General features: G+C 43.5%; 1 protein-coding gene across 1 annotated transcript in view; it reads right to left on the reverse strand.

Annotated features, from left to right (window-relative positions):
* The window catches only part of SCCPDH (saccharopine dehydrogenase (putative)), a 34,712-nt gene that overhangs the window by 2,743 nt on the left and 10,643 nt on the right, over positions 1 to 21,326 (reverse strand). The window contains exons 5-10 of the mRNA XM_045982667.1: positions 18,890 to 18,939; positions 8,461 to 8,591; positions 7,230 to 7,347; positions 5,658 to 5,777; positions 5,498 to 5,554; positions 728 to 839 (exon numbers count right to left, since the gene is read on the reverse strand). Coding sequence (XP_045838623.1) covers positions 728 to 839; positions 5,498 to 5,554; positions 5,658 to 5,777; positions 7,230 to 7,347; positions 8,461 to 8,591; positions 18,890 to 18,939 — 588 coding nt within the window. The remainder of the gene's footprint in view (positions 1 to 727; positions 840 to 5,497; positions 5,555 to 5,657; positions 5,778 to 7,229; positions 7,348 to 8,460; positions 8,592 to 18,889; positions 18,940 to 21,326) is intronic.

Consider the following 21,326-nt stretch of genomic DNA (forward strand, 5'->3'; position numbering starts at 1 on the left):
TGGTCAATTTATCTTAAAAAGCCTGGTGGGAATCTGAGAAGGCAAGATACAAAGTATCTTTGCCATCTGGCTTGATTGAAACTGCAAAACAGATCCCCTCTCATCTATCAGAGGTGATGGTAATTAAATGACAATTATACTAGAATTCACAAGTAGGACTGTCTCTGTAGAGTTCTGTAAAATTCACACCAAAAGGTTTTGAACGTTTTTGGGTGACCGATCCTTTCAACTACCCATCAAAAGCCTATACCTTCTCCAGCAAAATACACATGGATGCACACATTCTACAAACAATGTCAGTGTGTTCACTTGGCCCACAGCTTTATGTTAAAATTTCACTGCTTTAAAGTGACCCTTGAGTATGAGAATACATGTCAACCAGCCCCTTTTCTTATTAATATTAAAATACACCACTCAGAATTACTAATAAAATTAGACTGTAACAATTTCAACCCTTCCTTCAATGGAATAATTTATACACACACACACACACACACACATATATATATAAAGGGATAAAAAATAGGACAAACTTCATGTAACTGCTGGGAGAATTATTTAATAAATAATTAGATTATTAATTAATTGATTTAATTATTTAATAAAATAATTTGTGCAAGTTTATCTCTAAAACAATGAAGCTTAAAGAAAAAAAACCTCACAATACTGCTTTATGCCTTAAGACAATGTAAAACTCCGCAGCATTCTTAAGTCATATGTGAAATACCTGGTCCTTTCACCTGAGTACAAATCCTCATATTTGGTTTGTTCTTCTCGGGACTAAAACCTTGGCCGTATCCTTGACCAAAGAACGTCAATGTAAACGACGCGGCATCAATCTGAGAAGGAAGCAAGCACAGGCCTTATTTCATAAACATGCCACTTCCTCCCCGAGCCTGGTAAAACCCATTACTCTACTTCACAGGAGACATTTTCAATAGATGAAAACATCACTAATCGGCCAGAACACCCTATCATGCTTTAAGCACCGGGCAAAAAATCAATCCACACCCGGCTGGTGCTGGGGGAGGCTGAGGAAGAGGGGTGAGCACAGACGGTTCTGAGCCTGGGGACTCCAGACGGACAGCGCCGTGAAAACGGCACCTCCGGAGGAACAGCCAGGCTGGTGGTGGCGGCAGAATGCGGTGACCTGGTCTCAGATGATCTGTTTGAGGGGACAGGACCAAACTAGCCAACAAGTAATGGAAACACAGGCCAGGCCCAATTGCTACACCTGGAGATGTAAAAACCTGATTCAAAACATTAAATTCTAGAAGACTTATCCAAGCATCTTTCACAAGTGCTAAACTAAGAAGTAAGTTGAATGAAGAATTCAGTTGTGGCCAACAGATTTTTATTAATGAGACGTCACTGAAATAAGGTTCCTGTCTTTTCTGGAGCTGAGAGCTGAGTGGGGGATACATATATCCATGTGTGTGTGTCAATACACACAAGCAGATCTAATAACAATGTGGGACACGAGTTAAAAGGTGCCAGACTAATTCAAAGGAGGGAATTATTAAATCTGTTGGGGAGGATGGGGCAGGGTTTTGAAATGTGTGTACACACACACACACACACACACACACACACACACGGAATTGTACTACCCAGAAAAGTGGGGTGGGCACCAGCGGGGAGAAACCCTCGTGGGGAGGCAAGAAGGGATGCACATTACGGCGGACCAAGGAACGGGTGGCACTTGTGTATTAAAGGGGCAGACAAGGTCAGACACACACGCAGCACTTGTCCTCACCCGTCTGAGGCACACAGGCTAGCTGAGCATAACCCTCTCAGGCTGGGCACATATTCAGCTTTGGAACAAATTTCGTTTTTTTCCCCAAGATTTTATTTATTTGCGTGAGAGAGTGAGTGAGACAGAGAGAGAAAGAGGGAGGGTACACAAGCAAGGGGAACGGCAGAGGGAGAAGGAGAAGCAGGCTCCCCGCTGAGCAGGGAGCCCGATGCGCGGCTCAATCTCAGGACTCTGGGATCATGACCTGAGCCGAAGGCTGAGCCACCCCGGCCGGAGCCCCCCTGGAACAATTTTCAACACAGTCTCCAGGCTGCTACGACCAAGTAACCAGAGTTGGCATGAACATGAAACCTATCCAGGACTGGATCACACAAGACCTCACTCCTCCGGAGGTAAGACTTCCAGCCAGTGGGCCTCTCGGGTGGGACTCGAAATCACCCCCACCGGACTTGGAGCCTCCCACCTCCGCAGCAGGGTGACAACGCAGCTCATCAGCGCAACCGGGTTCAGGCCACATCCAGACCAGCCACGCGCGAATCTCTGGTCAGCAGTTTCAGACTCTTTGTCAAAGCTGAGAACCACAGCTCTGTACTTCCAGGCCCTACTCCACACCTACTGCGTCGGGATGTCTGGACGCAGGGTCAGAATGTGCATGCGGAAAAGCTCCCTGCGGCGTTCTGATACAAAACCCCAGGTAAAAATCATTGCCCACACAGTGCGTCAGGGAACCAGGTCAACAAAGATGACGACCAGGTCAGATCTGTCTTCCATCTTGGACAGTGATGGGAAGAAATATTTGCAAATCATACACCTGATAAGGGATTAATATCCATATATATATAGAGAGAGAGAGAGAGAACTTATAAAACCCAACAACAAAAACACAAACAACCGATTCAAAAATGGGAAAAGGACCTGAATAGACATTCTCTAAAGAAGACCTACAAACAGCCAACAAGCGCAGGACGAGATGCCCCACAGCATGACTCCCTGAGAAGTGCAGATCAAACCACAAGGAGATACCACTTCACACGTGTGAGAATAAGCACTATTAAAAAACAGGCTGGGAGTGTCGGGGGGTTAAGTGTCTGCCTTTGCCTCAGGTCATGATCCTGGGGTCCTAGGACTGAGCCCCGAGTCCGGCTCCCTGCTTGGCAGGAAGCCTGCTTCTCCCTCTCCCACTCCCCCTGCTTGTGTTCTGTCTCTCCCTGTGTCTCTCAGTCAAATAAATAAATAAAGTCTTTAAAAAAACAAAACAAAAGAACAGGGTGCACCTCGCTGGCTTGCTGTTGGTGCACGTGACTTGATCTCGGGGTCATGGATCTGAGCCCCACCCTGGGTCTGGAGATTACTAAAAAATCAACTTTTAAAAAGGCTGGGAACCAAGTGTTGGCAAGGATATGGAGCAATGGCCACACTCGTGCACTGGCGTGACCGTGACATGTGGTGGGGCGTGACACAGCGTGGAGCCATGGAGGCATCTGGTGGATCCTGAAAAACTTACAGAGATTTCCCACCGGACCCAGCAGTTGCACTTCAGGGTATTCAGCCCAAGGAACCGACAGGAGGATCCTGCAGGTGGATCTGCACAGCCGAGGTCACAGCAGCACCGCTCGAGACAGCCGAACGGGGGAAGAAACCCAAGCGTCCGTGGATGGCTGGACGGAGATGGGGGACGTACGTATGGGGGGTGTGGGTGTCTGTGCATGTGCGGTGGGTGTGTATGAGTGTGTGAAAAGGAATCACTACTATTCAGCCTTAAAAAGGCATGAAGTCTGACACCTGCTACGACATGAAGGAACCTTGAGGACATCGTGTTCGGCGACACAGGCCAGTCACAGAAGGACAAATACTGTCTGAGCGGACACACTCACAGACAGGAGAATGGTGGTGGCCAGGGGCTGGGGAAAGAGGGAAAAGGCGAGTTACTGTTTACTGGGAACAGAGTCTCAGAGCTGTGAGAGGAAAAGACCTGGAGCCAGACGGCTGGGATGCCTGCGCAGTAGCGCAACGTGCTGCAGACCGCCGTGCGCTCGCGCAGGACGAATGCCGGCACTGTGAGATGCGCGGAGACCACCGAACGCGCCGAAGTGGCTAAGACGGTACATTTCATGCTACGTGCATTTTACCACAATTTCAGGAAGAGAGGAAAAAGAAAAAGAAAGAGGGACCAGAGCCTCAGCTAAAGTGCATATGATGGGTTTGGAGAAAAATCTAGAATGATGCCCACATTCGTGACTGGGCAGATGACAGCGCCACCAACCGAGCTGGAAAACAAAGGAAGAGGAGAAAGAAGTTTCGGGGAAAGAAGTTCAGATTCATGATGTGTGCAATTTCAAGTGCCCGAGGGACATCCGGGTCAAGATGTCCAGGAAAACAGGTGGACAGGTGATCAGCAGATCTGAGCGGGTCTGCTGAGAACACTGCGGAGATAGCCCGGGGACAGTGGGAGGGAAGCGGGGACGGCAGAGAAGGAGAGGAAGAGAGTGGACACTTGGAAGAGCGATGATCTCAGAAGCCAAGGGAGGGAGTATTTCAAGGACAATAATGTCAGAGATGATAACAGACTGAATAGGGACCCACAGCATTCAAAGCACTTAGCAGTATGAAGACAAACATCGACTCTACCGAGGGAAAAACAGGGCGAAGGAGGATCAAGGACTCCTCTCTGGGCTGCATGTGCACAGACGAGGAGAGGTGGGGGGAGAACGGCAGGGGAGACCAAGAGGAAGTCATCAGGAAAGATGAGGCTCAGGCCGGTATGGTCCCCGGGTCCACCGCATTCAAGCACACGAACTCGGGCAGGTAATACCTGCTCTGCTGACCTCCTCAGCGGGAGGAAGTGGCTAATACCTTCACATACATGACCACGGGAGGACTAAATGCGATGTAAAGCACTGAGCTCCGTGCCTGCCACACAAGAAGGGCTCGATCTTTAAAGAGCACAGGTGGCGGGATCTGTCTTGTTCAGAGTCCTTCCCTGAGCAGCTGAGAAGGTAGAGACGAGAGTAGCGGCCATGGGTGGGAGAGCAGAACTTCCCGGGATGCACCACCCACATTCTCAACCCCATCAGTGAGGCAGGAGTTGAAACTGCGGGGGCGGGGTAGATGGTGAGGAAAGCCGGTGAGGAGATGGAGAGATCGCTAATTAAAAGCAACAGTATCAGCAAATGGTGCTCAAGTTCCAAGTTCCAGTGAGAGGAGAAGCAGGCGTTTGCCTCACGCCCATCTTCACTGTCAGGGGAGGGAGGGTAGATCCCGGTGGGCAAGCAGACGGAGCTCATGACCCAGGCCTGACGGGGGGTCTGTGAACCTCACAGGGGGAAGGGGGGAGGCACCGGCATGTGCGGAACAGGAAGGGAAGCGCTGGGAAGGAGGAGGTATGGAGGAGAAAAACGAAGGCTAAACATTTGAGATCTCTCTGACGTCAGGAGAATAAAAGTTTGGAGTTAGAAAACTGGGTTCTCGCCCCGACTTGGCTAAGTACTCGCTGTAGGACTTTGGGCAAGTTACTTAGCCTCTGGCCTCTGGCCTCAGGCTCCTCTTCGGTCAAGAGGAGAGCCTACCCACATCAAGAGTGTTTGAAAAGACTGCGTCGGCTAATTTATGGAAAGAACATAAAAGCACATCTGAAACACAGTAAGTGCTCCTCCGAGTTTCACCTTCCAGCAAGTGTGCTGAGGAAAAGGAAAAATGAAGTAAAGAAAAAATTAAAGAGCTGTATACAAAAGAAGGGGTTACCTGTTTTTGTGTTGGACCTTGTTTTGAAAAATAACCAAAGGAGAAGAGCCACGGGAACTAAAAAAAAAAAAAAAAAAAAAATTAAAAAACCCTCAGTGATATTTTTTAAAACTCGTGGAAAATACTTCTAAAGACCTAGTTTCATAAAAATACCACTTACTTTTATGAGAAGCTGCCTTCCAATGCCAAACTTCACAAAGAATAAAAAGAAAAGTCCCGCAAACATCAGCTTAATGACAGAAGTGATGCCTCCCACCGTCACGTAGGCGGCGTACTGGACCTAGATGAGGACGTAAAGTCAGAATGTTACCCCAACTTCTGCAGACTACACAATACAAGACTTATACCTTCCTCTGTGGCCATAAACAGAGAGCAAAAGCAGTTTCCACTTTATGAACGTGTTATGTTCTAAAAGCTTGTTCAGAAACCAGACATTGGGAGCCTATTTTTTTAAAGAAATTATTACAAGTGGTAATTAGCTTCCCTGACCTGAACACAAAAGTCCCCTTGATCCATACATAAAAAGCCCACAACAATGTACATAAATGTAGTAATTATATATTATAAGATAGAGATTCTAACTACAACCTCTTCTATGAGAAAATAATCTTTTAAATTGAGATACAGTTTCCTCTCTTTTCCCCCCTGTGGCATGCTTTAGCTTTGGTCCTTTTTTTTCTTTCATTTTTTAATTTAAATTCAATGAATTAACATATAATATACTATTAGTTTCAGAGGTAGAAGTCAGTGATGCATCATCTTATGTAATACCCAGGGCTCATTACAATATATACCCTCCTTAATGTCCACCACCAAGTTACCTCAGCCCCCCAACACCCTCCCTCTAGCAACCCTCATTTTGTCTCCCATGATTGAGTCCCTTATGGTGTATCTCCCTCTCTGGTTTCATCTTGTTTCATTTTTTCCCTCCCTTCTCCCATGATCCTCTGTTTTGTTTCCACATACAAGATCATATGATAGTTGTCTTTCTCTGACTGATTATTTCACTTAACATAATACCCTCTAGTTCCATCCATGTGGTTGCAAATGGCAAGATTTCATTCTTTTGATGGCTGTATAGTATTCTATTGTACATATAGACCACATCTTCTTTATCTATTCATATGTCAATGGACATCTGGGCTTTTTCCATAGTTTGGCTACTGTGGACATTGCTGCTATAAACATTGGGGTGAGGTGCCCCTTCAGATGACTACATTAGTGATCCTTAGGGTAAATACCCGGTAGCGCTATTCCTGGGTCGTAGGGTAGCTATGTTCAACTTTTTGAGGAACAGTTTCCTCTTCAAGTCTCAGAAATGGGAGCAATTACTTCCCACGCCAAAAGGAGAAAGATGTTACTCCTGAAGTCGGAGGTCACAAGGAGGAGAACCCAGACATCTCACCAGCAACACAGTATCCTGACAGCCAAAACTCTCACGAAGGGTAGTTGGGTGTTTAGACACCAGCGCTCCCTGCACTAAATTTGCCGCTGTTCTGTTTCACCAACAACGTATGCAGTTGCCAGACCTGAATTATGGGGAAAGCTACCTCCGCCCCCATAAAATGCAAAACGCTTTACCCTACTGATTCTTGTACTTTCAGAAACTGACCCCTGCCTTATTTGGCCTGCTCTTTTTTCGCTTTGCAAACTAAAAATCCTACGTTAAACAGGTATGGGAATGGTAATGAACAGTACACTCTTCATTAAAAATTAAATCGTATGCACTTACAGGTGACTGCTCCAAATTCTCAAACAAGTAGCGCTGAGTCCGCCTCACAACGGACACGTCCGATCCCAAGAAGGGAATGGAGTAGCTATTCAGTTCTCTGCAGTAAGAAATCGGCCACCTGCAAGACAGACCCACAGACCCTAGAATATGCTGCATTTTCTCCACTTACAGTTAACTCTGCAAATTTCTGAATAAAAAATGCAGTTTTTCTTGAGGCAGTAATGAAAACAAAGACGGCAGATCTGCTCTCAATTACAATTTATCTACTTGTCCTGTGTTCCCCACACCTACACCAAACAGATGAGTGGGACAGAGCAGAGTTCTTCACAGCAGGGGCTCACAACAGATATGTTCTACACCGTCAGTCTCCCCAGACAGTACACTCATTTCAACAGCCAAAACCTAGCATGAGTGTAGAGTTCTCACATAAAAAAAGTTTTCACATGAAAGTGCTATTAATAGATAATCTAGGGCACCTGGGTGGCTCAATCATTAAGCCTCTGCCTTCAGCTCAGGTCATGATCCCAGGGTCCTGGGATCGAGTCCCACATTGGGGCTCTCTGCTCTGCAGGAAGCCTGCTTCTCCCTCTCCCACACCCCCTGCTTGTGCTCCCTCTCTCACTGTGTCTCTCTCTCTCTGTCAAATAAATAAAATCTTAAAAAAAATAATCTACATTAGATCATGACACTTATTAAAATGGTGGTTTTACTGCACAAAATTTAACTGATGTTTGATTTTGATAATGACAGTAAAAAGGCACAAAATTCATTTTCTCCCAGAATCCAAATATATTATTATATATGAAGTACTTAAGCTTAGAATAATGTATTAATCATATTATATTTAGTTAGGAAGACAATCCTGTATTTACTACAGAACAGTCTCAGGCTTTTCTAAGTGGCAGACTTTATTAATAACAACATCAACAGCAATATACTTAGACCTGATATGCTGAAGAATAGATTTTGGAGTGCCTGAGTGGCTCAGTGGGTTGGGCATCTGCCTTCGGCTCAGGTCAGGATCTCAGGGTCCTGGGATCAAGCCCCAAGTCAGGCTCCCTGCTCAGTGGGGAGTCTGCTCCTCCCTCTCTCTTCGGCCTGCCCCTCCCCCTGCTCCTATGCCCCCCAGCCCCCCCTCTCTCCTGCCCCTCCGCTCATGCTTTCTCATTCTCTCTCAAATAAATAAATAAAATCTTAAAATAAAAAAAGAACAGATTTTAAGTTAATATACCTTCTTTTCAATTTTGAACCAACAATTGGGACAGGTTTCAGATTTGACTCATTTCGCAGTTTTTTCAAATTACTCTGATCTGCAAAACCATGAACTGCAGACTTCCAGGTACCATCGTGAATGCACAACCCCTAATAAAAATTCAAAAAGTAAAGAAACATGTCTTAAGGGATCATGACAAAACGTAAAACCAAGAAATTTACAAGTGTTTACAGAGAACAGAATTCCGCCTCTCTCGGAGCAAGGCAAAAATCCCTTACTTAACCTCGAGACGGATCTTCAGGCAGGACTCCCCGGCTTGATCATATTCCATACTGACACCCATGTGTGCTCTTTCTTCTTCCTTCCTACCATCATTTATGCTCCTTTTAAATGCCACTGAGTTTTTTAACTTTGCATTTCCACTCAACTAACTGACCATATGCCTTCAAAATTAACCCAATTCCTCTCCCTAGGCTGATTCCTCGAAGTTTCAAGACATGTCCCTGAGCACATTTATGCACACGGACACAATGTATAGACCAATCCTGGCCCCGGCACAGCCGGGGTCCCACTGCCCCCACTGCCCCTTACTCCAGCCTCAGGTTATACAAATGCCTCCCACAAAAGTCTTGTTAAAATATAATTTTTTTAGTTTTAAGGCTCATTAATATGATTTATATTTTAATTTCTCCCCCCACTTCTTCAGTTTCTTTCTGGAACTGTAGGCAGCGGAGAATCCTTGCTTGATCTTGCCCAGACTCATTCATTCCATTATTTCTCGTCCTCAGTGTTTTCCATTCTTCCAACATAATTACACCCTCTCCACGACCCTCATCTCCAATGCCCATTAGACGTGAGGGGCAGAAAGGTGAGGATATAACCTCGGGACTTGATGTCTTAGTGCCGACTCCTCTTTACCTCCTAACTTTCGGATGGGCCTTTTCATTCTCTGTTACATAGGTATTTTAAACTTCATTTATAACTCTGATTGTACATAACCTTTCAGGTGGTTTACCTTTTTTGAATGAACAAAGTTATTTAGAAATATTCAAAACCAATTCTGTCACAAGATTTTTGAAAGAGGAGCATCAGTAAAGCTGATGTGAAGATGTGAAGATATTGTTGCTTGTTAATAAGCAGAATAAGAGAAACAATAAACCATCAGAAAATGCAGGTGTTTATATCAGAGCTTTGATGCCAATGAAAGGCAGAGAGACACAAAACTTAGTTCCCACTCTGATACAGATTTGTATCTTCTGTTGTGTTAAAACAAACAGAGCTAGAACTCTGAGGGGTTTCTATGTGAAACTACTCTCAATCCGGACCCAGTCAATGTGACCTGTTTGCAAACATAAAGATTCCCAGGGGCACCCCGCTAGCTCTGTCGGTGAAGCACAAGACTCTTGATCTCGGGTATACAAATTACTTAAAAGTAAAATATTTAGGGGCGCCTGGGTGGCTCAGTGGATTAAGCCGCTGCCTTCGGCTCAGGTCGTGATCTCAGGGTCCTGGGATCGAGCCCCGCATCGGGCTCTCTGCTCCGCAGGGAGCCTGCTTCCTCCTCTCTCTCTGCCTGCCTCTCTGCCTACTTGTGATCTCTCTCTCTGTCAAATAAATAAATAAAATCTTTAAAAAAAAAAAAAAAAGTAAAATATTTAAATAAGAATTAAAAAATAAAAAATTTCCAAATACTAGGAGAAAAGAGCTTTTTGGAAACCTAAGAATATCTTTTTATACAAATAAACCATCAAAAAGGCACAGATCAGTCCATTTTTAAAAACTGTTTACCTTATTGAAAAACATAAAGTACACAAAACAAAAAGAGGCAATTCAATGAAATTATGAAACAAATATCCCTGCAGACAGAAGGCCCAACTTCTGTCCTGCTTTCATGGTAATAAAGACAAATACTTGCTTTTCCTTAGAGTTTTACCACCTAAGTATTCATTCCTTGTGAATCTTGCCTGTTTCTAAACTTTACAGAAATGGAAGCACACAGCCTATATTCCTCTGAGTTTGGCCTTTTATGCTCAAGACTGTGATATTAAGATTCATCATGTATTAGAAATAGCTCCTACTTTGGAAATCAAAAATTACATGGAAACATGTGAAAATGAAAACATGACAGTCCAAAACCTGTGGGACAGAGCAAAAGCAGTTCTAAGAGGGAAGTTCATATAACAATACAGGCCCACCTCAAGAAGCAAGAAAAAACTCAAATACACAACTTAACCTTACTCCTGAAGGAGCTAGGAAAAGAACAACAAAACCCCAAACCAGCAGAAGGAAGGAAATAATAAAAATTAGAGCGGATACAAATGATACAGAAACTAAAAAGCAACAGAAGTGATCAATGAAACCAGAAGCAGGTTCTTTGAAAAGATCAACAAAATTGATAAATCTCTAGCCAGAACCATAAAGAGAGAGAGAGAGAAAGGACTCTAACAAAATCACAAAAGAAAGGAGATAAATAATAACCAACACCACAGAAATACAAACAATTATAGAGAACATTACGAAAAATTTGGGGCTCCTGGGTGGCTATCGGTTAAGCACCTGCCTTCTGCTCAGGTCATGATCCCAGAGTCCTGGGACTGAGTCCCATGTCGAGATCCTTGGCTCAGTGGGAAGTCTGCTGCTCCCCTTGCCAGGAAAATGCAAATCAAGGGGCATGTGGGTGGCTCAGTCAGTTAAGTAACTGTGTTTGGCACTGGTCATTAAGTCCCAGGATCGAGTCCTGCTCCGAGCTCCCTGCTCAGCAGGGAGTCTGCTTCTCCCTCTGACCCTCCCCACTCTCGTGCTCTCTCTCATCCTCTCTCTCTCAAATAAATAAAATCTTTAAAAAAAAAAAAAAGGAAAATACAAATTAAAACTACAATGAGAAATCATTTCACACCCGGTAGAAAGGCCAAAATCAACAACACAAGAAACAAGTGTTGGTGAGGGTGTGGAGAAAGGGGAACCCTCCTGCACTGTTGGTGGGAATGCAAGGTGCAGCCACTTGAAAAACAGCATGGAGGTTCCTCAAAAAGTTAAAAATAGAGCTACCCTATGATCCAGCAATCACACTACTGGGTATTTACCCAAAGAATATACAAACACTAATTCAAAGGGATACATGGACCCCGATGTTTATTGTAGCATTATCTACAATAGTCAAATTATGAAAGCAGCCCAAGGGTCCACTGACAGACAAATGGATAAAGAAGACGAAGACACACACACACACACACACACACACACACAGGAGTACTACTCAGCCATAAAAAAAGAATGAAATCTTGCCATTTGCAATGACATGGATGGAGCTAAAAAGAGTCAGAGAAAGACAAATACAATATGGTTTCACTCACAGGTGGAATTTAAGAAAGAAAACAAGCAAAGGAAAATAAAAGAGACAAACCAAGAAACAGACTCTTGAATTCCTATATTGTATTGAATCACCACACTGTACCCCTGAAACTGATATAACACTGTAAGTTAACTATACTGGAATTAAAATAAAAAACTTAAAAAAAGAAAGAACTGCTCTATAGCTGGACTTTCCATTTTCTAAATGGTATCTTTTCATAAACAGACATTATCAATTTTAAACGTACATAAATTTATCACTTTTTCCTTATATCTAATGCCTTCTATGTCTTTTTTAAGAAACCATTCCCTATACAGCCTGGTGACTCTAGTTAATAGTGTATTCCCTATGTGAAAGTTGCTAAGAGAAATCTTTAAAGTTTTCACCACACGGGGCACTTAGGGTCATGAGTTCAAGCCCCATGTTGGGCTCCAGGCTGCACAAGGAGCCTACTTTAAAAAAAAAAAAAAAAAAATTCATCACAAGAAAAATAAATTTGCACGTGTGTATGGAAATGGATGTTGACTTCTCATGATAACCGTATATGCAATATACTGCAGTGCATATAAATATCAAATCAATATGTTGGACGCCTGAAACTGATGTTATATCAATTATATTTCATTAAAAAATAATAAAATATATGTGTGTGGGGGGGAAGCCATTCCCAACCCTGAGGCCATGAAATGCACATCGTCTTCTAGAAGCTTCACTGAGTTGCCTCTTACACTGTAATCCACCTAAACTTGATTTTTTGTACACAGTGCGAAGTATGAATTTAATTTCATTTCTCTCCATCTGGATACCCAGTTGGCCCAGCGTCACCTCCTGAAGAGCTCCTTTCCCATAAATCAAGTGCTCACACACATACATACTCTGAGCTCTTTACTCCGTTCTAGGCCTACTGATGTCCCCCTGCCAATGCACTGATTTAATAATGAGTCTTGATACCCAAGAGCACCTTTCTACCTTTTCCTCCTTCAAGAATGTCTTGGTTATTATCAGCCCTCTGCATTTCCATATATATTTTAGAATTATCTGGCCAAGTTGCACACCAAAACAAAATCCTGTTTCAGATTTTGATTGGAATTACATGGGATTATAAATCAATTTGAGGAAAACTGACATCATAACAAAACTGAGTCCCCCAATCCATGAATATGGTGGACCCTTCCATTTATTTGTCTTCCTTAAGGTCTCCAATCATGTGTTATAGCTTTCTTCACAGAACTATTACACATTTTTCTATTACTATTCTTAGGTACTTAATTTTTTCTATGCTATTAAAAAAGGTCACTTTTTAAAAAAATTCATTTTCTAACTATAGCTTGTATATAGAAATGCAACTAATTTTTATATTAATTCTGTGTCCAGCAACAATAAAGACTAGAATGGAAATAAATGAAACAGAGAATAGAAAAATAGAGAAAATCAATGAAAACCAAATTTCTCTCTTTGAAGAAATCACCCAAATTGACAAACTTTTAGCCAGACTGACAAAAAGAGTGAAAGAGAAAAAGTCAGAGAAAGCACTCAAGTTACTAAAACCAGGAAGGAAAGAAGCAACATCACTACCAACCTTACAGAAGCAGACAGGAGTATTAGGGAATACTATGGGCAACTATACACCACCAAATGAGACAACCTAGATGAAATGGACAAACTCCAAGAAAGACACTATTACGAATTGAACTGTGTCTCCCCAAATTCATAGGCTGAAGTCCTAACCGCTAATACCTTAAAATGTGACCTTATTTGAAAACAGGATTGTTGTAGACATAATTAATTAAGGGGAGGTCGAACTAGAGTGGGTAGGCCCCCGTCCTTAACAGACCTGTGAGATGCGGACACAGCATCCCCACAGAGAGAACGCCATGCGAAGGTGGAGCAGAGATCAGAGCGCAACATCTACACACCCCAAACGCCCAAGAGCCAGCAAACCACAAGAAGCCAGGAGAGAAATACTGAGCAGATTCTCCCTCAAAGCCTCCAAAAGAACCAACTCTACAAAAACCTTGATCTCCAACTTCTAACCTCCAGAACCATGAGAGTAATAAATTTCTGTTTTTTAAGCAACCCAGTTCTCAGCAGTTCGTTACCGCAGGCCTAGAAAACTAATGCCAATGCAAACTACCAAAACTAACTTAAGAGGAAATAGAAAATCCTAGTAAACCTGTAAGTAAAGAGATTGAATTAATAATCAAAAAACTTCCCACAGGGTGCCTGGGTGGCTCAGTGGGTTAAGCCGCTGCCTTCGGCTCAGGTCATGATCCCAGAGTCCTGGGATTGAGTCCCACATCAGGCTCTCTGCTCAGCGGGGAGCCTGCTTCTCCCCCTCTCCCTCTCTCTCTGCCTGCCTCTCTGCCTACTTGTGATCTCTGTCTGCCAAATAAATAAAATCTTTAAAAAAAAAACAAACAAACTTCCCACAAAGAAAAGCCCAGGCCCAGATGACGTCATTGATGAATTCTACCAAACATTTCAAGAATACTTCTTTGCAAACTTTTCCTAAAAGGTCAGTACCAATTACCCTGATACCAAAACCAGACAAAAAAAAATCACAAAAAAACTACAAACTAATATTCCTTATGAATATAGATGCAAAAATCATCAACAAAAATGCTAGTAAACTAAATCAGCAATATATAAAATATATATATATATAAAGGATTATATACTATGTCCAAGTGGGATTCACCCCAGCAATGTAAGGTTGGTTCAACATACGAAAATCAATTTTAAGTAATACAACGGAGGAAGGGAAGAAAAAACAAAAACCACATGATCATCTCACTGTTGAGAAAAAGCATTTGATAAAATATAACACCCTTCACATTAAAAACATTCAACAAACTAATAAAAGGAAATTTCCTCAACCTGATGAAGAGCATCTATAAAAACCTACAGCTAGACAAAGACATCAGTTCTCGTCACTTCTACTCCCCACTGTACTGGAGGGTCTAGCCAAGGAAATCAGGTAAGAAAAAGAATTTTTCTAGCAATCTATGAAACTCGTTTATTCATTCTAAAAATATTGCCTACAGATTTCCTTAGAATTTCCTACATTTACAATTATATCATCTGCTGAAAATAGTTTTGTTTCTTCCTTTTAAAAAAAAAAATATTTTTAAAATTTATTTATTTGAGAGACAGAGATAGCAAGAGAGAGCATGAGTGGGTAGGAGAAGGAGAAGCAGGGTCCCTGCTGAGCAGGGAGCCCGACTCGGGGCTTGATTTCAGAACCCTGAGATCATGACCTGAGCCAAAGGCAGATGCTTAACCGACTGAACCACCCAGGCACCCCTTGTTTTCTCATTTCCAACCTATATACAGTTTCGTTCTTTTTTCCTGCATTATTGCTCTGGCTACAGTCTGGCAGAAGTAATGGGCACCCAGGCCTTATTTCTGCGCTCAGAGCAAAAGTCGTCAATGTTAAATACAGATTTAACTTTATTATGGCTTTTAAAAAAAAGATAATCTTCCCTTCTACTCCTGACCTGCTGTAAGTTTTTAATCATGAATAGATAGTACATTTTACCACCCACTTCTCTGTTTATCGAGATGATCATAAGACTGTCCTCCTTTAACCTGTTAATGAGGTGGATTATATATAGTGGTTATGTAATATGACACGTCCTATTCCTCTCTAAAACTAACTTGGTCAAAATATATTATTCTTATGTATTATTGCTTTTAATTTGCAAATATTTTACTTAGAAAAGACTTGAAGAGAAGAGGGTGTCAGTCATGCAAACATCTCTGACAAGTATTGGCAGGAAAAGGAGAGAGCCAGGACAAAAGCAGAGGGCGGAAGTGTGCTGGCATGTTCGAGGGGACACACGGATCAGCGTAAATGAGGGAGAATGCCCAGGTGTGGGAGAGAGGGGACAAGGCCCACGTCACTTGGATTCTTGCACACGACCGGAAGGACATGGTCTGAGTGAGGTCAGAACAGGATCATCCCGGCTATGTGTCGAGCACGACTCTACAGGAACAGGTAGTAGCAAGAATAAGGCGTGGGAGAAAGAGAAATGGTGAAGAGTATCAGATTCTCACGATTCGAAAAGGCAGAATCAACAGCATTTCCTGACTGACGGGATCTGAGGATCTGTCCTCAGAGGACAGAGAGCAATGACCCACCGTCTGACCTGTGTGGAAGGACACACCACTACCAACTGAAACGGATACAAATGACCCAAGGTTGAAGCGCACTTGGAAACAAGAAACAGGAGGTCAGTTATGGACAAGGCACAGTCAAAGAGAGCTATCGGGTGTTCAAGGGGAGATGTTAATAAGGGGAGATGTTTTAAACCTGGAGTTTAGAAAAAAGGTCTGGGTTAATGACATAAATTTAAAATACATTTCATCATATGCAAATATACAGGGATTTTCATGTTATCTCTTCAGTGATTTCTAGTATAACTGTACTGTGGTCTACAACACACTCTAGGACAGGGGTTGGCAAACCACCTCTGAAAGGTCCAATCTGTAGGCCACAGATGGTCTCTATGACGTATTCTTTGTATTTCTATTGCAGCCCTTGAAAAATGTAAACCATCACCCTTAGCTTGTGGACATATAAAAAAGGCCATGGGCTGGGGCAGCTGGGTGGCTCAGTTGGTTAAGCATCCAGCCCTTGGTTTCGGCTCAGATTGTGATCGCAGGATCTCAGGGTCATGAGATGGGAGTCCCATGCCGGGCTCCACGCTCAGCCCGGAATAAGCTCGAGATTCTCTTTCCCTCTCCTTCTGCTTGCCACAGGCAAGTGGCTGACCTGTTCTAGAGCCCCAACAGCCACTGCGTAAGCCCCCACGCAGCACACACAGAACATTTCCATCACGGCGGGAAGACCGACTGGACAGACGGGACAATTCTACAGTATAATTTCAATCCTCTGAAATTCAAGCATGTGGCCTATGGTACAATTTTGTGTGTAAAATAAAAAACCTCCAGGGGAAAAGAAAGATAAGGAGGGACAGGACAACTCAGTGACTGGGGATACACAGAACCTGTCCCATCCTTGTGGGGATGTGGATTTTGCTTTAGGGGGAATGAGAGAGGGAGCCTTGCTCCTACAGAGGCTTCAGCTCTCTTGTCCTGAGTCAAGCCCCAACTTTAAGTTCAAATAATATTTTAAAAAAATAATACTTAATAACATTTACTGGGCAATTTGCTAACTGCCAACCTCTGTTCTGACTTAGAGTCACCGACTCAGCGACCACATGAAGCAGATGCTATCATCATCTCCTTTTACAGATGAAGGAAGGGAGGCCCCGTGAGGACAGTGTGGTACTTGCCCAGGCTCACGTCACCCGTAAGCGGCAGAGCCAGAACTCAAGCCCAGGCCGTCCTGCTGCCATACCTGGCCCGCCTCCATGTGAGCCACCATGAAGACACCTTCACGACACCAGCTCTCTTCCCAGCTGCATCTCCTGCTGCTCTTTCAAAAGCAGCCTCTCTTCTATTCTACCAATTTCCTCACGATCTCCCTGTTGTGACATCCGGATTTTGTTCGTCCTGCAGCAACTCCCTGCAATCCCCTAACTTATCTTCTGCTTATAAAACGCTCTTTCCTATCTGGAACATGTTCCGCGCTGGAGAGATGGAACTCTCTCTGTGGGCCCCCTCCAGAGGCCTGCGACCCAGGCCGAGGCGATCTGACCAAGCCAAAACACCAGGTCATACTGATGGGCTCAAGAAGGGCCCAAAGGCCTCATGCTTGACTGATCTTTCCCACGATGGGACACATCAACTCTGCTAGCTGCTCCCAGGCCATGGGGAACTTCAAGGACAATCTATCCCTGCGAACGCCAGCACCTTCCCTGCCACGCTGAGAGCCACATGGAGGAGCCCAGAGGAAAGGAATGCAGACAGCAAATCCCACACTATCCCCTGCAGAGTCAGTCAGCTCCTTTCGTGCTGCTGGTTTCAACGGGGTGGAGCTGGGTTTCTAGCCATGCTCCCCAGATTTAAGCATGTATCTCATTCTTGCTTCTGAGCCTTGTTCAGGCGACTGCTTCTGACCTTCCAAATGCTATTTCCTTCTCGCAGCTAAACTCAGCAAGGCCTCTAGGAGGCCTTCCCCAGTTACTCGGGCTCGGGCCCACTATCAATTCCCTTTACTGACTCTCCAGTGGGCATTCTCTGTCACCACGGATTTTAGCATACGTGACACAGCTTTGTGTTTATTAACCTGATCCCACAATCTGGACAACGGGAACCATGAGTCTCACCCGCACACGCTCACACCGTCCCGCAGCGGTGTCCTGATGACGCTGCTCCCTCTCCCTTTACCCAGCTCCAGGGCACCCGCTTCTGACACTCGGCACACGCCCAACTCCTCCAGGCAGCTCTTACCTCTGGCCTCCCAGCCGGGTTTACTCTCCATCCTCAGAATCCTACAGTATTTCACCTGATCTCTTTAGACAGTATTCATCTGTCTCTCTCTCTCCTGTCAAGCCACATTATTCTCCCCTTCAGGACAGGTCTGCATCTTCTCCGTTTCTGGGTCACACACCACCTTGTACTGCTATATGGATCTGCACCATCACAGAGGACTGGCGGAATGAATGGATTTTAAAGAGAACCTCAAGCAAAGACCTAGACCTGGGTCAGACTGCCGGCGACAAAAGGCCTGTCGTAAACATGGGCCTCCGGGAACACAGCCACCTCAGGTCTCATGTTCCCCAACAGGCCGGAGAGTCAGTGATAACATCACCATCTCTTTCTGGCCAGGATGGCCTCAGCCCGTGAGGTGCACAACACGAGTGCACAGACTTGGGATTAAGGTGAGGACTGAGCTGGCTGACAACAGTTATTACACAACAATGAGAGATATTTTGGTGCTGGGATCATGGGACCTCATTCTAATACACTGAACCGTGCAGCTGCTTGTAACAAAATTGTATTTTAAGTCCAGGTAATTCCCAGCAAGCCACCATCTTTACTTTTTAAAATCAAACATAGTGACCCTCACACCCTAAAAATTACAAATATGTATGAAATTTAACTCATCGAAATCTTTTTAGGAGGCATGTATCATTTCCAAAATGTTTTTGTTAACTTTTAAAAACACCTGAGAAACAGAAAACCAACCTCAGGTCCAGAATGTAGAGTCAGGAAACTTTCCACAGCAGTCAGAGTACCTACAAGAGCAGCACAACGGTAGAGTCAAATCAAATAAGATCCACACAACTAAGACATGCAGAATGCATTATTCCTATTTTTTTAAAAAGACTTTATTTACCTATTTGAGAGAGAGGGCACAAGCAAGGTGAAGGGTAGAGAGAGAAGCAGACTCCCCACTGAGCAGGGAGCCCAACGAGGGGTTCAATCCCAGGACCCCGGGATCATGACCTAAGCCAAAGGGAGACGCTTAACTGACTACAGCAATTTCTTAAGACTGGTCTTCCTAGTTTTAATTCCAAAGAAAACAAAATCATGGGGCCTTGGAAAGCTGACCCTGAGAAAGAGAATGAACAACCTGGTCATCAACATGATGAGAACCACAGTCATCTAAATGTTGCCTGGTGACCATTAATAAACACCTAGATCATGAAGTGTAACACCCTGAGATGATTCTGAGGTTTGCTCCGAGAACGCAGCCTGGGTTTATGGCTCCTGGTCTACCGTCACCGCAGGAAGAACGTGGACTACGTGTGGACCGCTTGTGCCAAACAATCAGTGAGGGCACCTGTTGAAATGCTCCCTCTTAGGGTTTGCTATCTGAAAACAAAGTTGTTGGGGTTTTTTTTAAGATTTTATTTACTTATTTGACAGAGAGAGAGAGAGCACAAGCAGGCAGAGAGAGAGGGAAGCTGAGCAGATCATGACCTGAGCCAAAGGTCGAGGCTTAACCCACTGAGCCACCCAGGCACTTGTTTTAAAACTTCGAAAACAAAGTTTTAAAACAAGGCTTAAAGTATTATTTCTCCCTTAAAAGAAGTAAGACCTATTCAAAATAACAGAAACTATTAAATATTTAAAAATCTTAGTAAGAAATATGTAAAATTATCATGAAGAAAATGTCTGAACTTTAGAGACTTAAGGTGATAAAAGGAGACCTACCAGATCCATGATTTTAAGATTAAGTGTTTTAAAGACGTTCAGTTGGGAGGCTCAGTCAGTTAAGTGACCCATCTTGGTTTCAGTTTAGGTAGGATCGAGCCTGCGATCAAGTCCCACGTCAGGCTCCACACTGAGCATGGAGTTTGCTTGGGACTTTCTCTCCCTCTATCCCTCCCGCCACCCAACACTCACTCACACTCTCCCTAAAATAAATAAATAAACTTAAAAAAAAAAAGAGATGCTCGTGTTCTTTTTATTTGGAATGGTTCTAGCATTTCATCACTGAGTATGATATCAGCTATTGCCTTCTGACATTAACTATGTTAATAAAGTATTCTATTACTAAATTCCTAAAAACCTGCAATGAGTAAATGGCATGAATTGTCAAATCATTTACTGAGATGGCCATCTAGCTTTTCACCTTCAATATTCTGATGTGATGATGATTTAACTTCCTAATAAGCCTCGGTTTTGATATATTATTCTTTTAAAAATTTAGATTTTTATTAAAAATTTAGCATTTTTTTGACTACTAATTTCACAAAGCAAGACTTATCTGTAGCTTTCTTTCTTCTTTGGGTGCTACCTGTCTGGGACTTTGGTTTGAGTCATGCTAACTTTTTTGCTATAAACTAGCACACTTTCCATCTTTCTAAGCTCTTACAATAGTGAATAAGACAGTGGAGTTGCCTGTTTCACGTCATTTTCTAAATGGACCCTTTTCCAATATGCCTGACATTACTAATTCCAATTGTTTTACCACCATATTGATTTTTCCCATTTTTTTTTTTTAAGATAAAGGGTTTTTAGTTCTAAACTGGTATTAGTCACATCAAAAAACTCTCAAGAGCATAATAGGGTGTCTGGGTGGCTCAGTCAATTAAGCATCTGCCTTTGGCTCAGGTCATGATCTCTGTGATCTCAGGGTCCTGGGATCGAGTCCAGCATCGGGCTCCCGGCTCAGCGGAAGCCTGCCTCTTTCTCTCCATCTGCCTCCCCCCAGCTCATGCTCTCTCTCATTCTCTCTTGCTCTCTTTCTCTCAAATAAAATCTTTTTTTAAATAATTAAACTTTTAATTATAATAGTTACATCAATTATATTTTTAAATGTGTTAATTCCTAAACCAACCAAGTTTGGATTATAATGGCTGTCAGAAATTCTTTTTCCAGAAATTTTGTAGCTTTAACCATAACTAAGTTCAGACAATGGACAATTCCTCACTTGGAATACACACGGTACTAACCGCATCTTAAAGAATCGTGTCAGGGGCGCCTGGGTGGCTCAGTGGGTTAAAGCCTCTGCCTTCGGCTCAGGTCATGATCTCAGGGTCCTGGGATCGAGCCCCGCATCAGGCTCTCTGCTCAGCAGGGAGCCTGCTTCCCTCTCTCTCTCTCTCTCTGCCTGCCTCTCTGCCTACTTGTGATCTCTGTCTGTCAAATAAATAAAATCTTTAAAAAAAAAAAA

This window comes from Meles meles, chromosome 17, assembly GCF_922984935.1.
Source record: "Meles meles chromosome 17, mMelMel3.1 paternal haplotype, whole genome shotgun sequence".
In the NCBI taxonomy this organism is placed as follows: Eukaryota; Metazoa; Chordata; class Mammalia; order Carnivora; family Mustelidae; genus Meles; species Meles meles.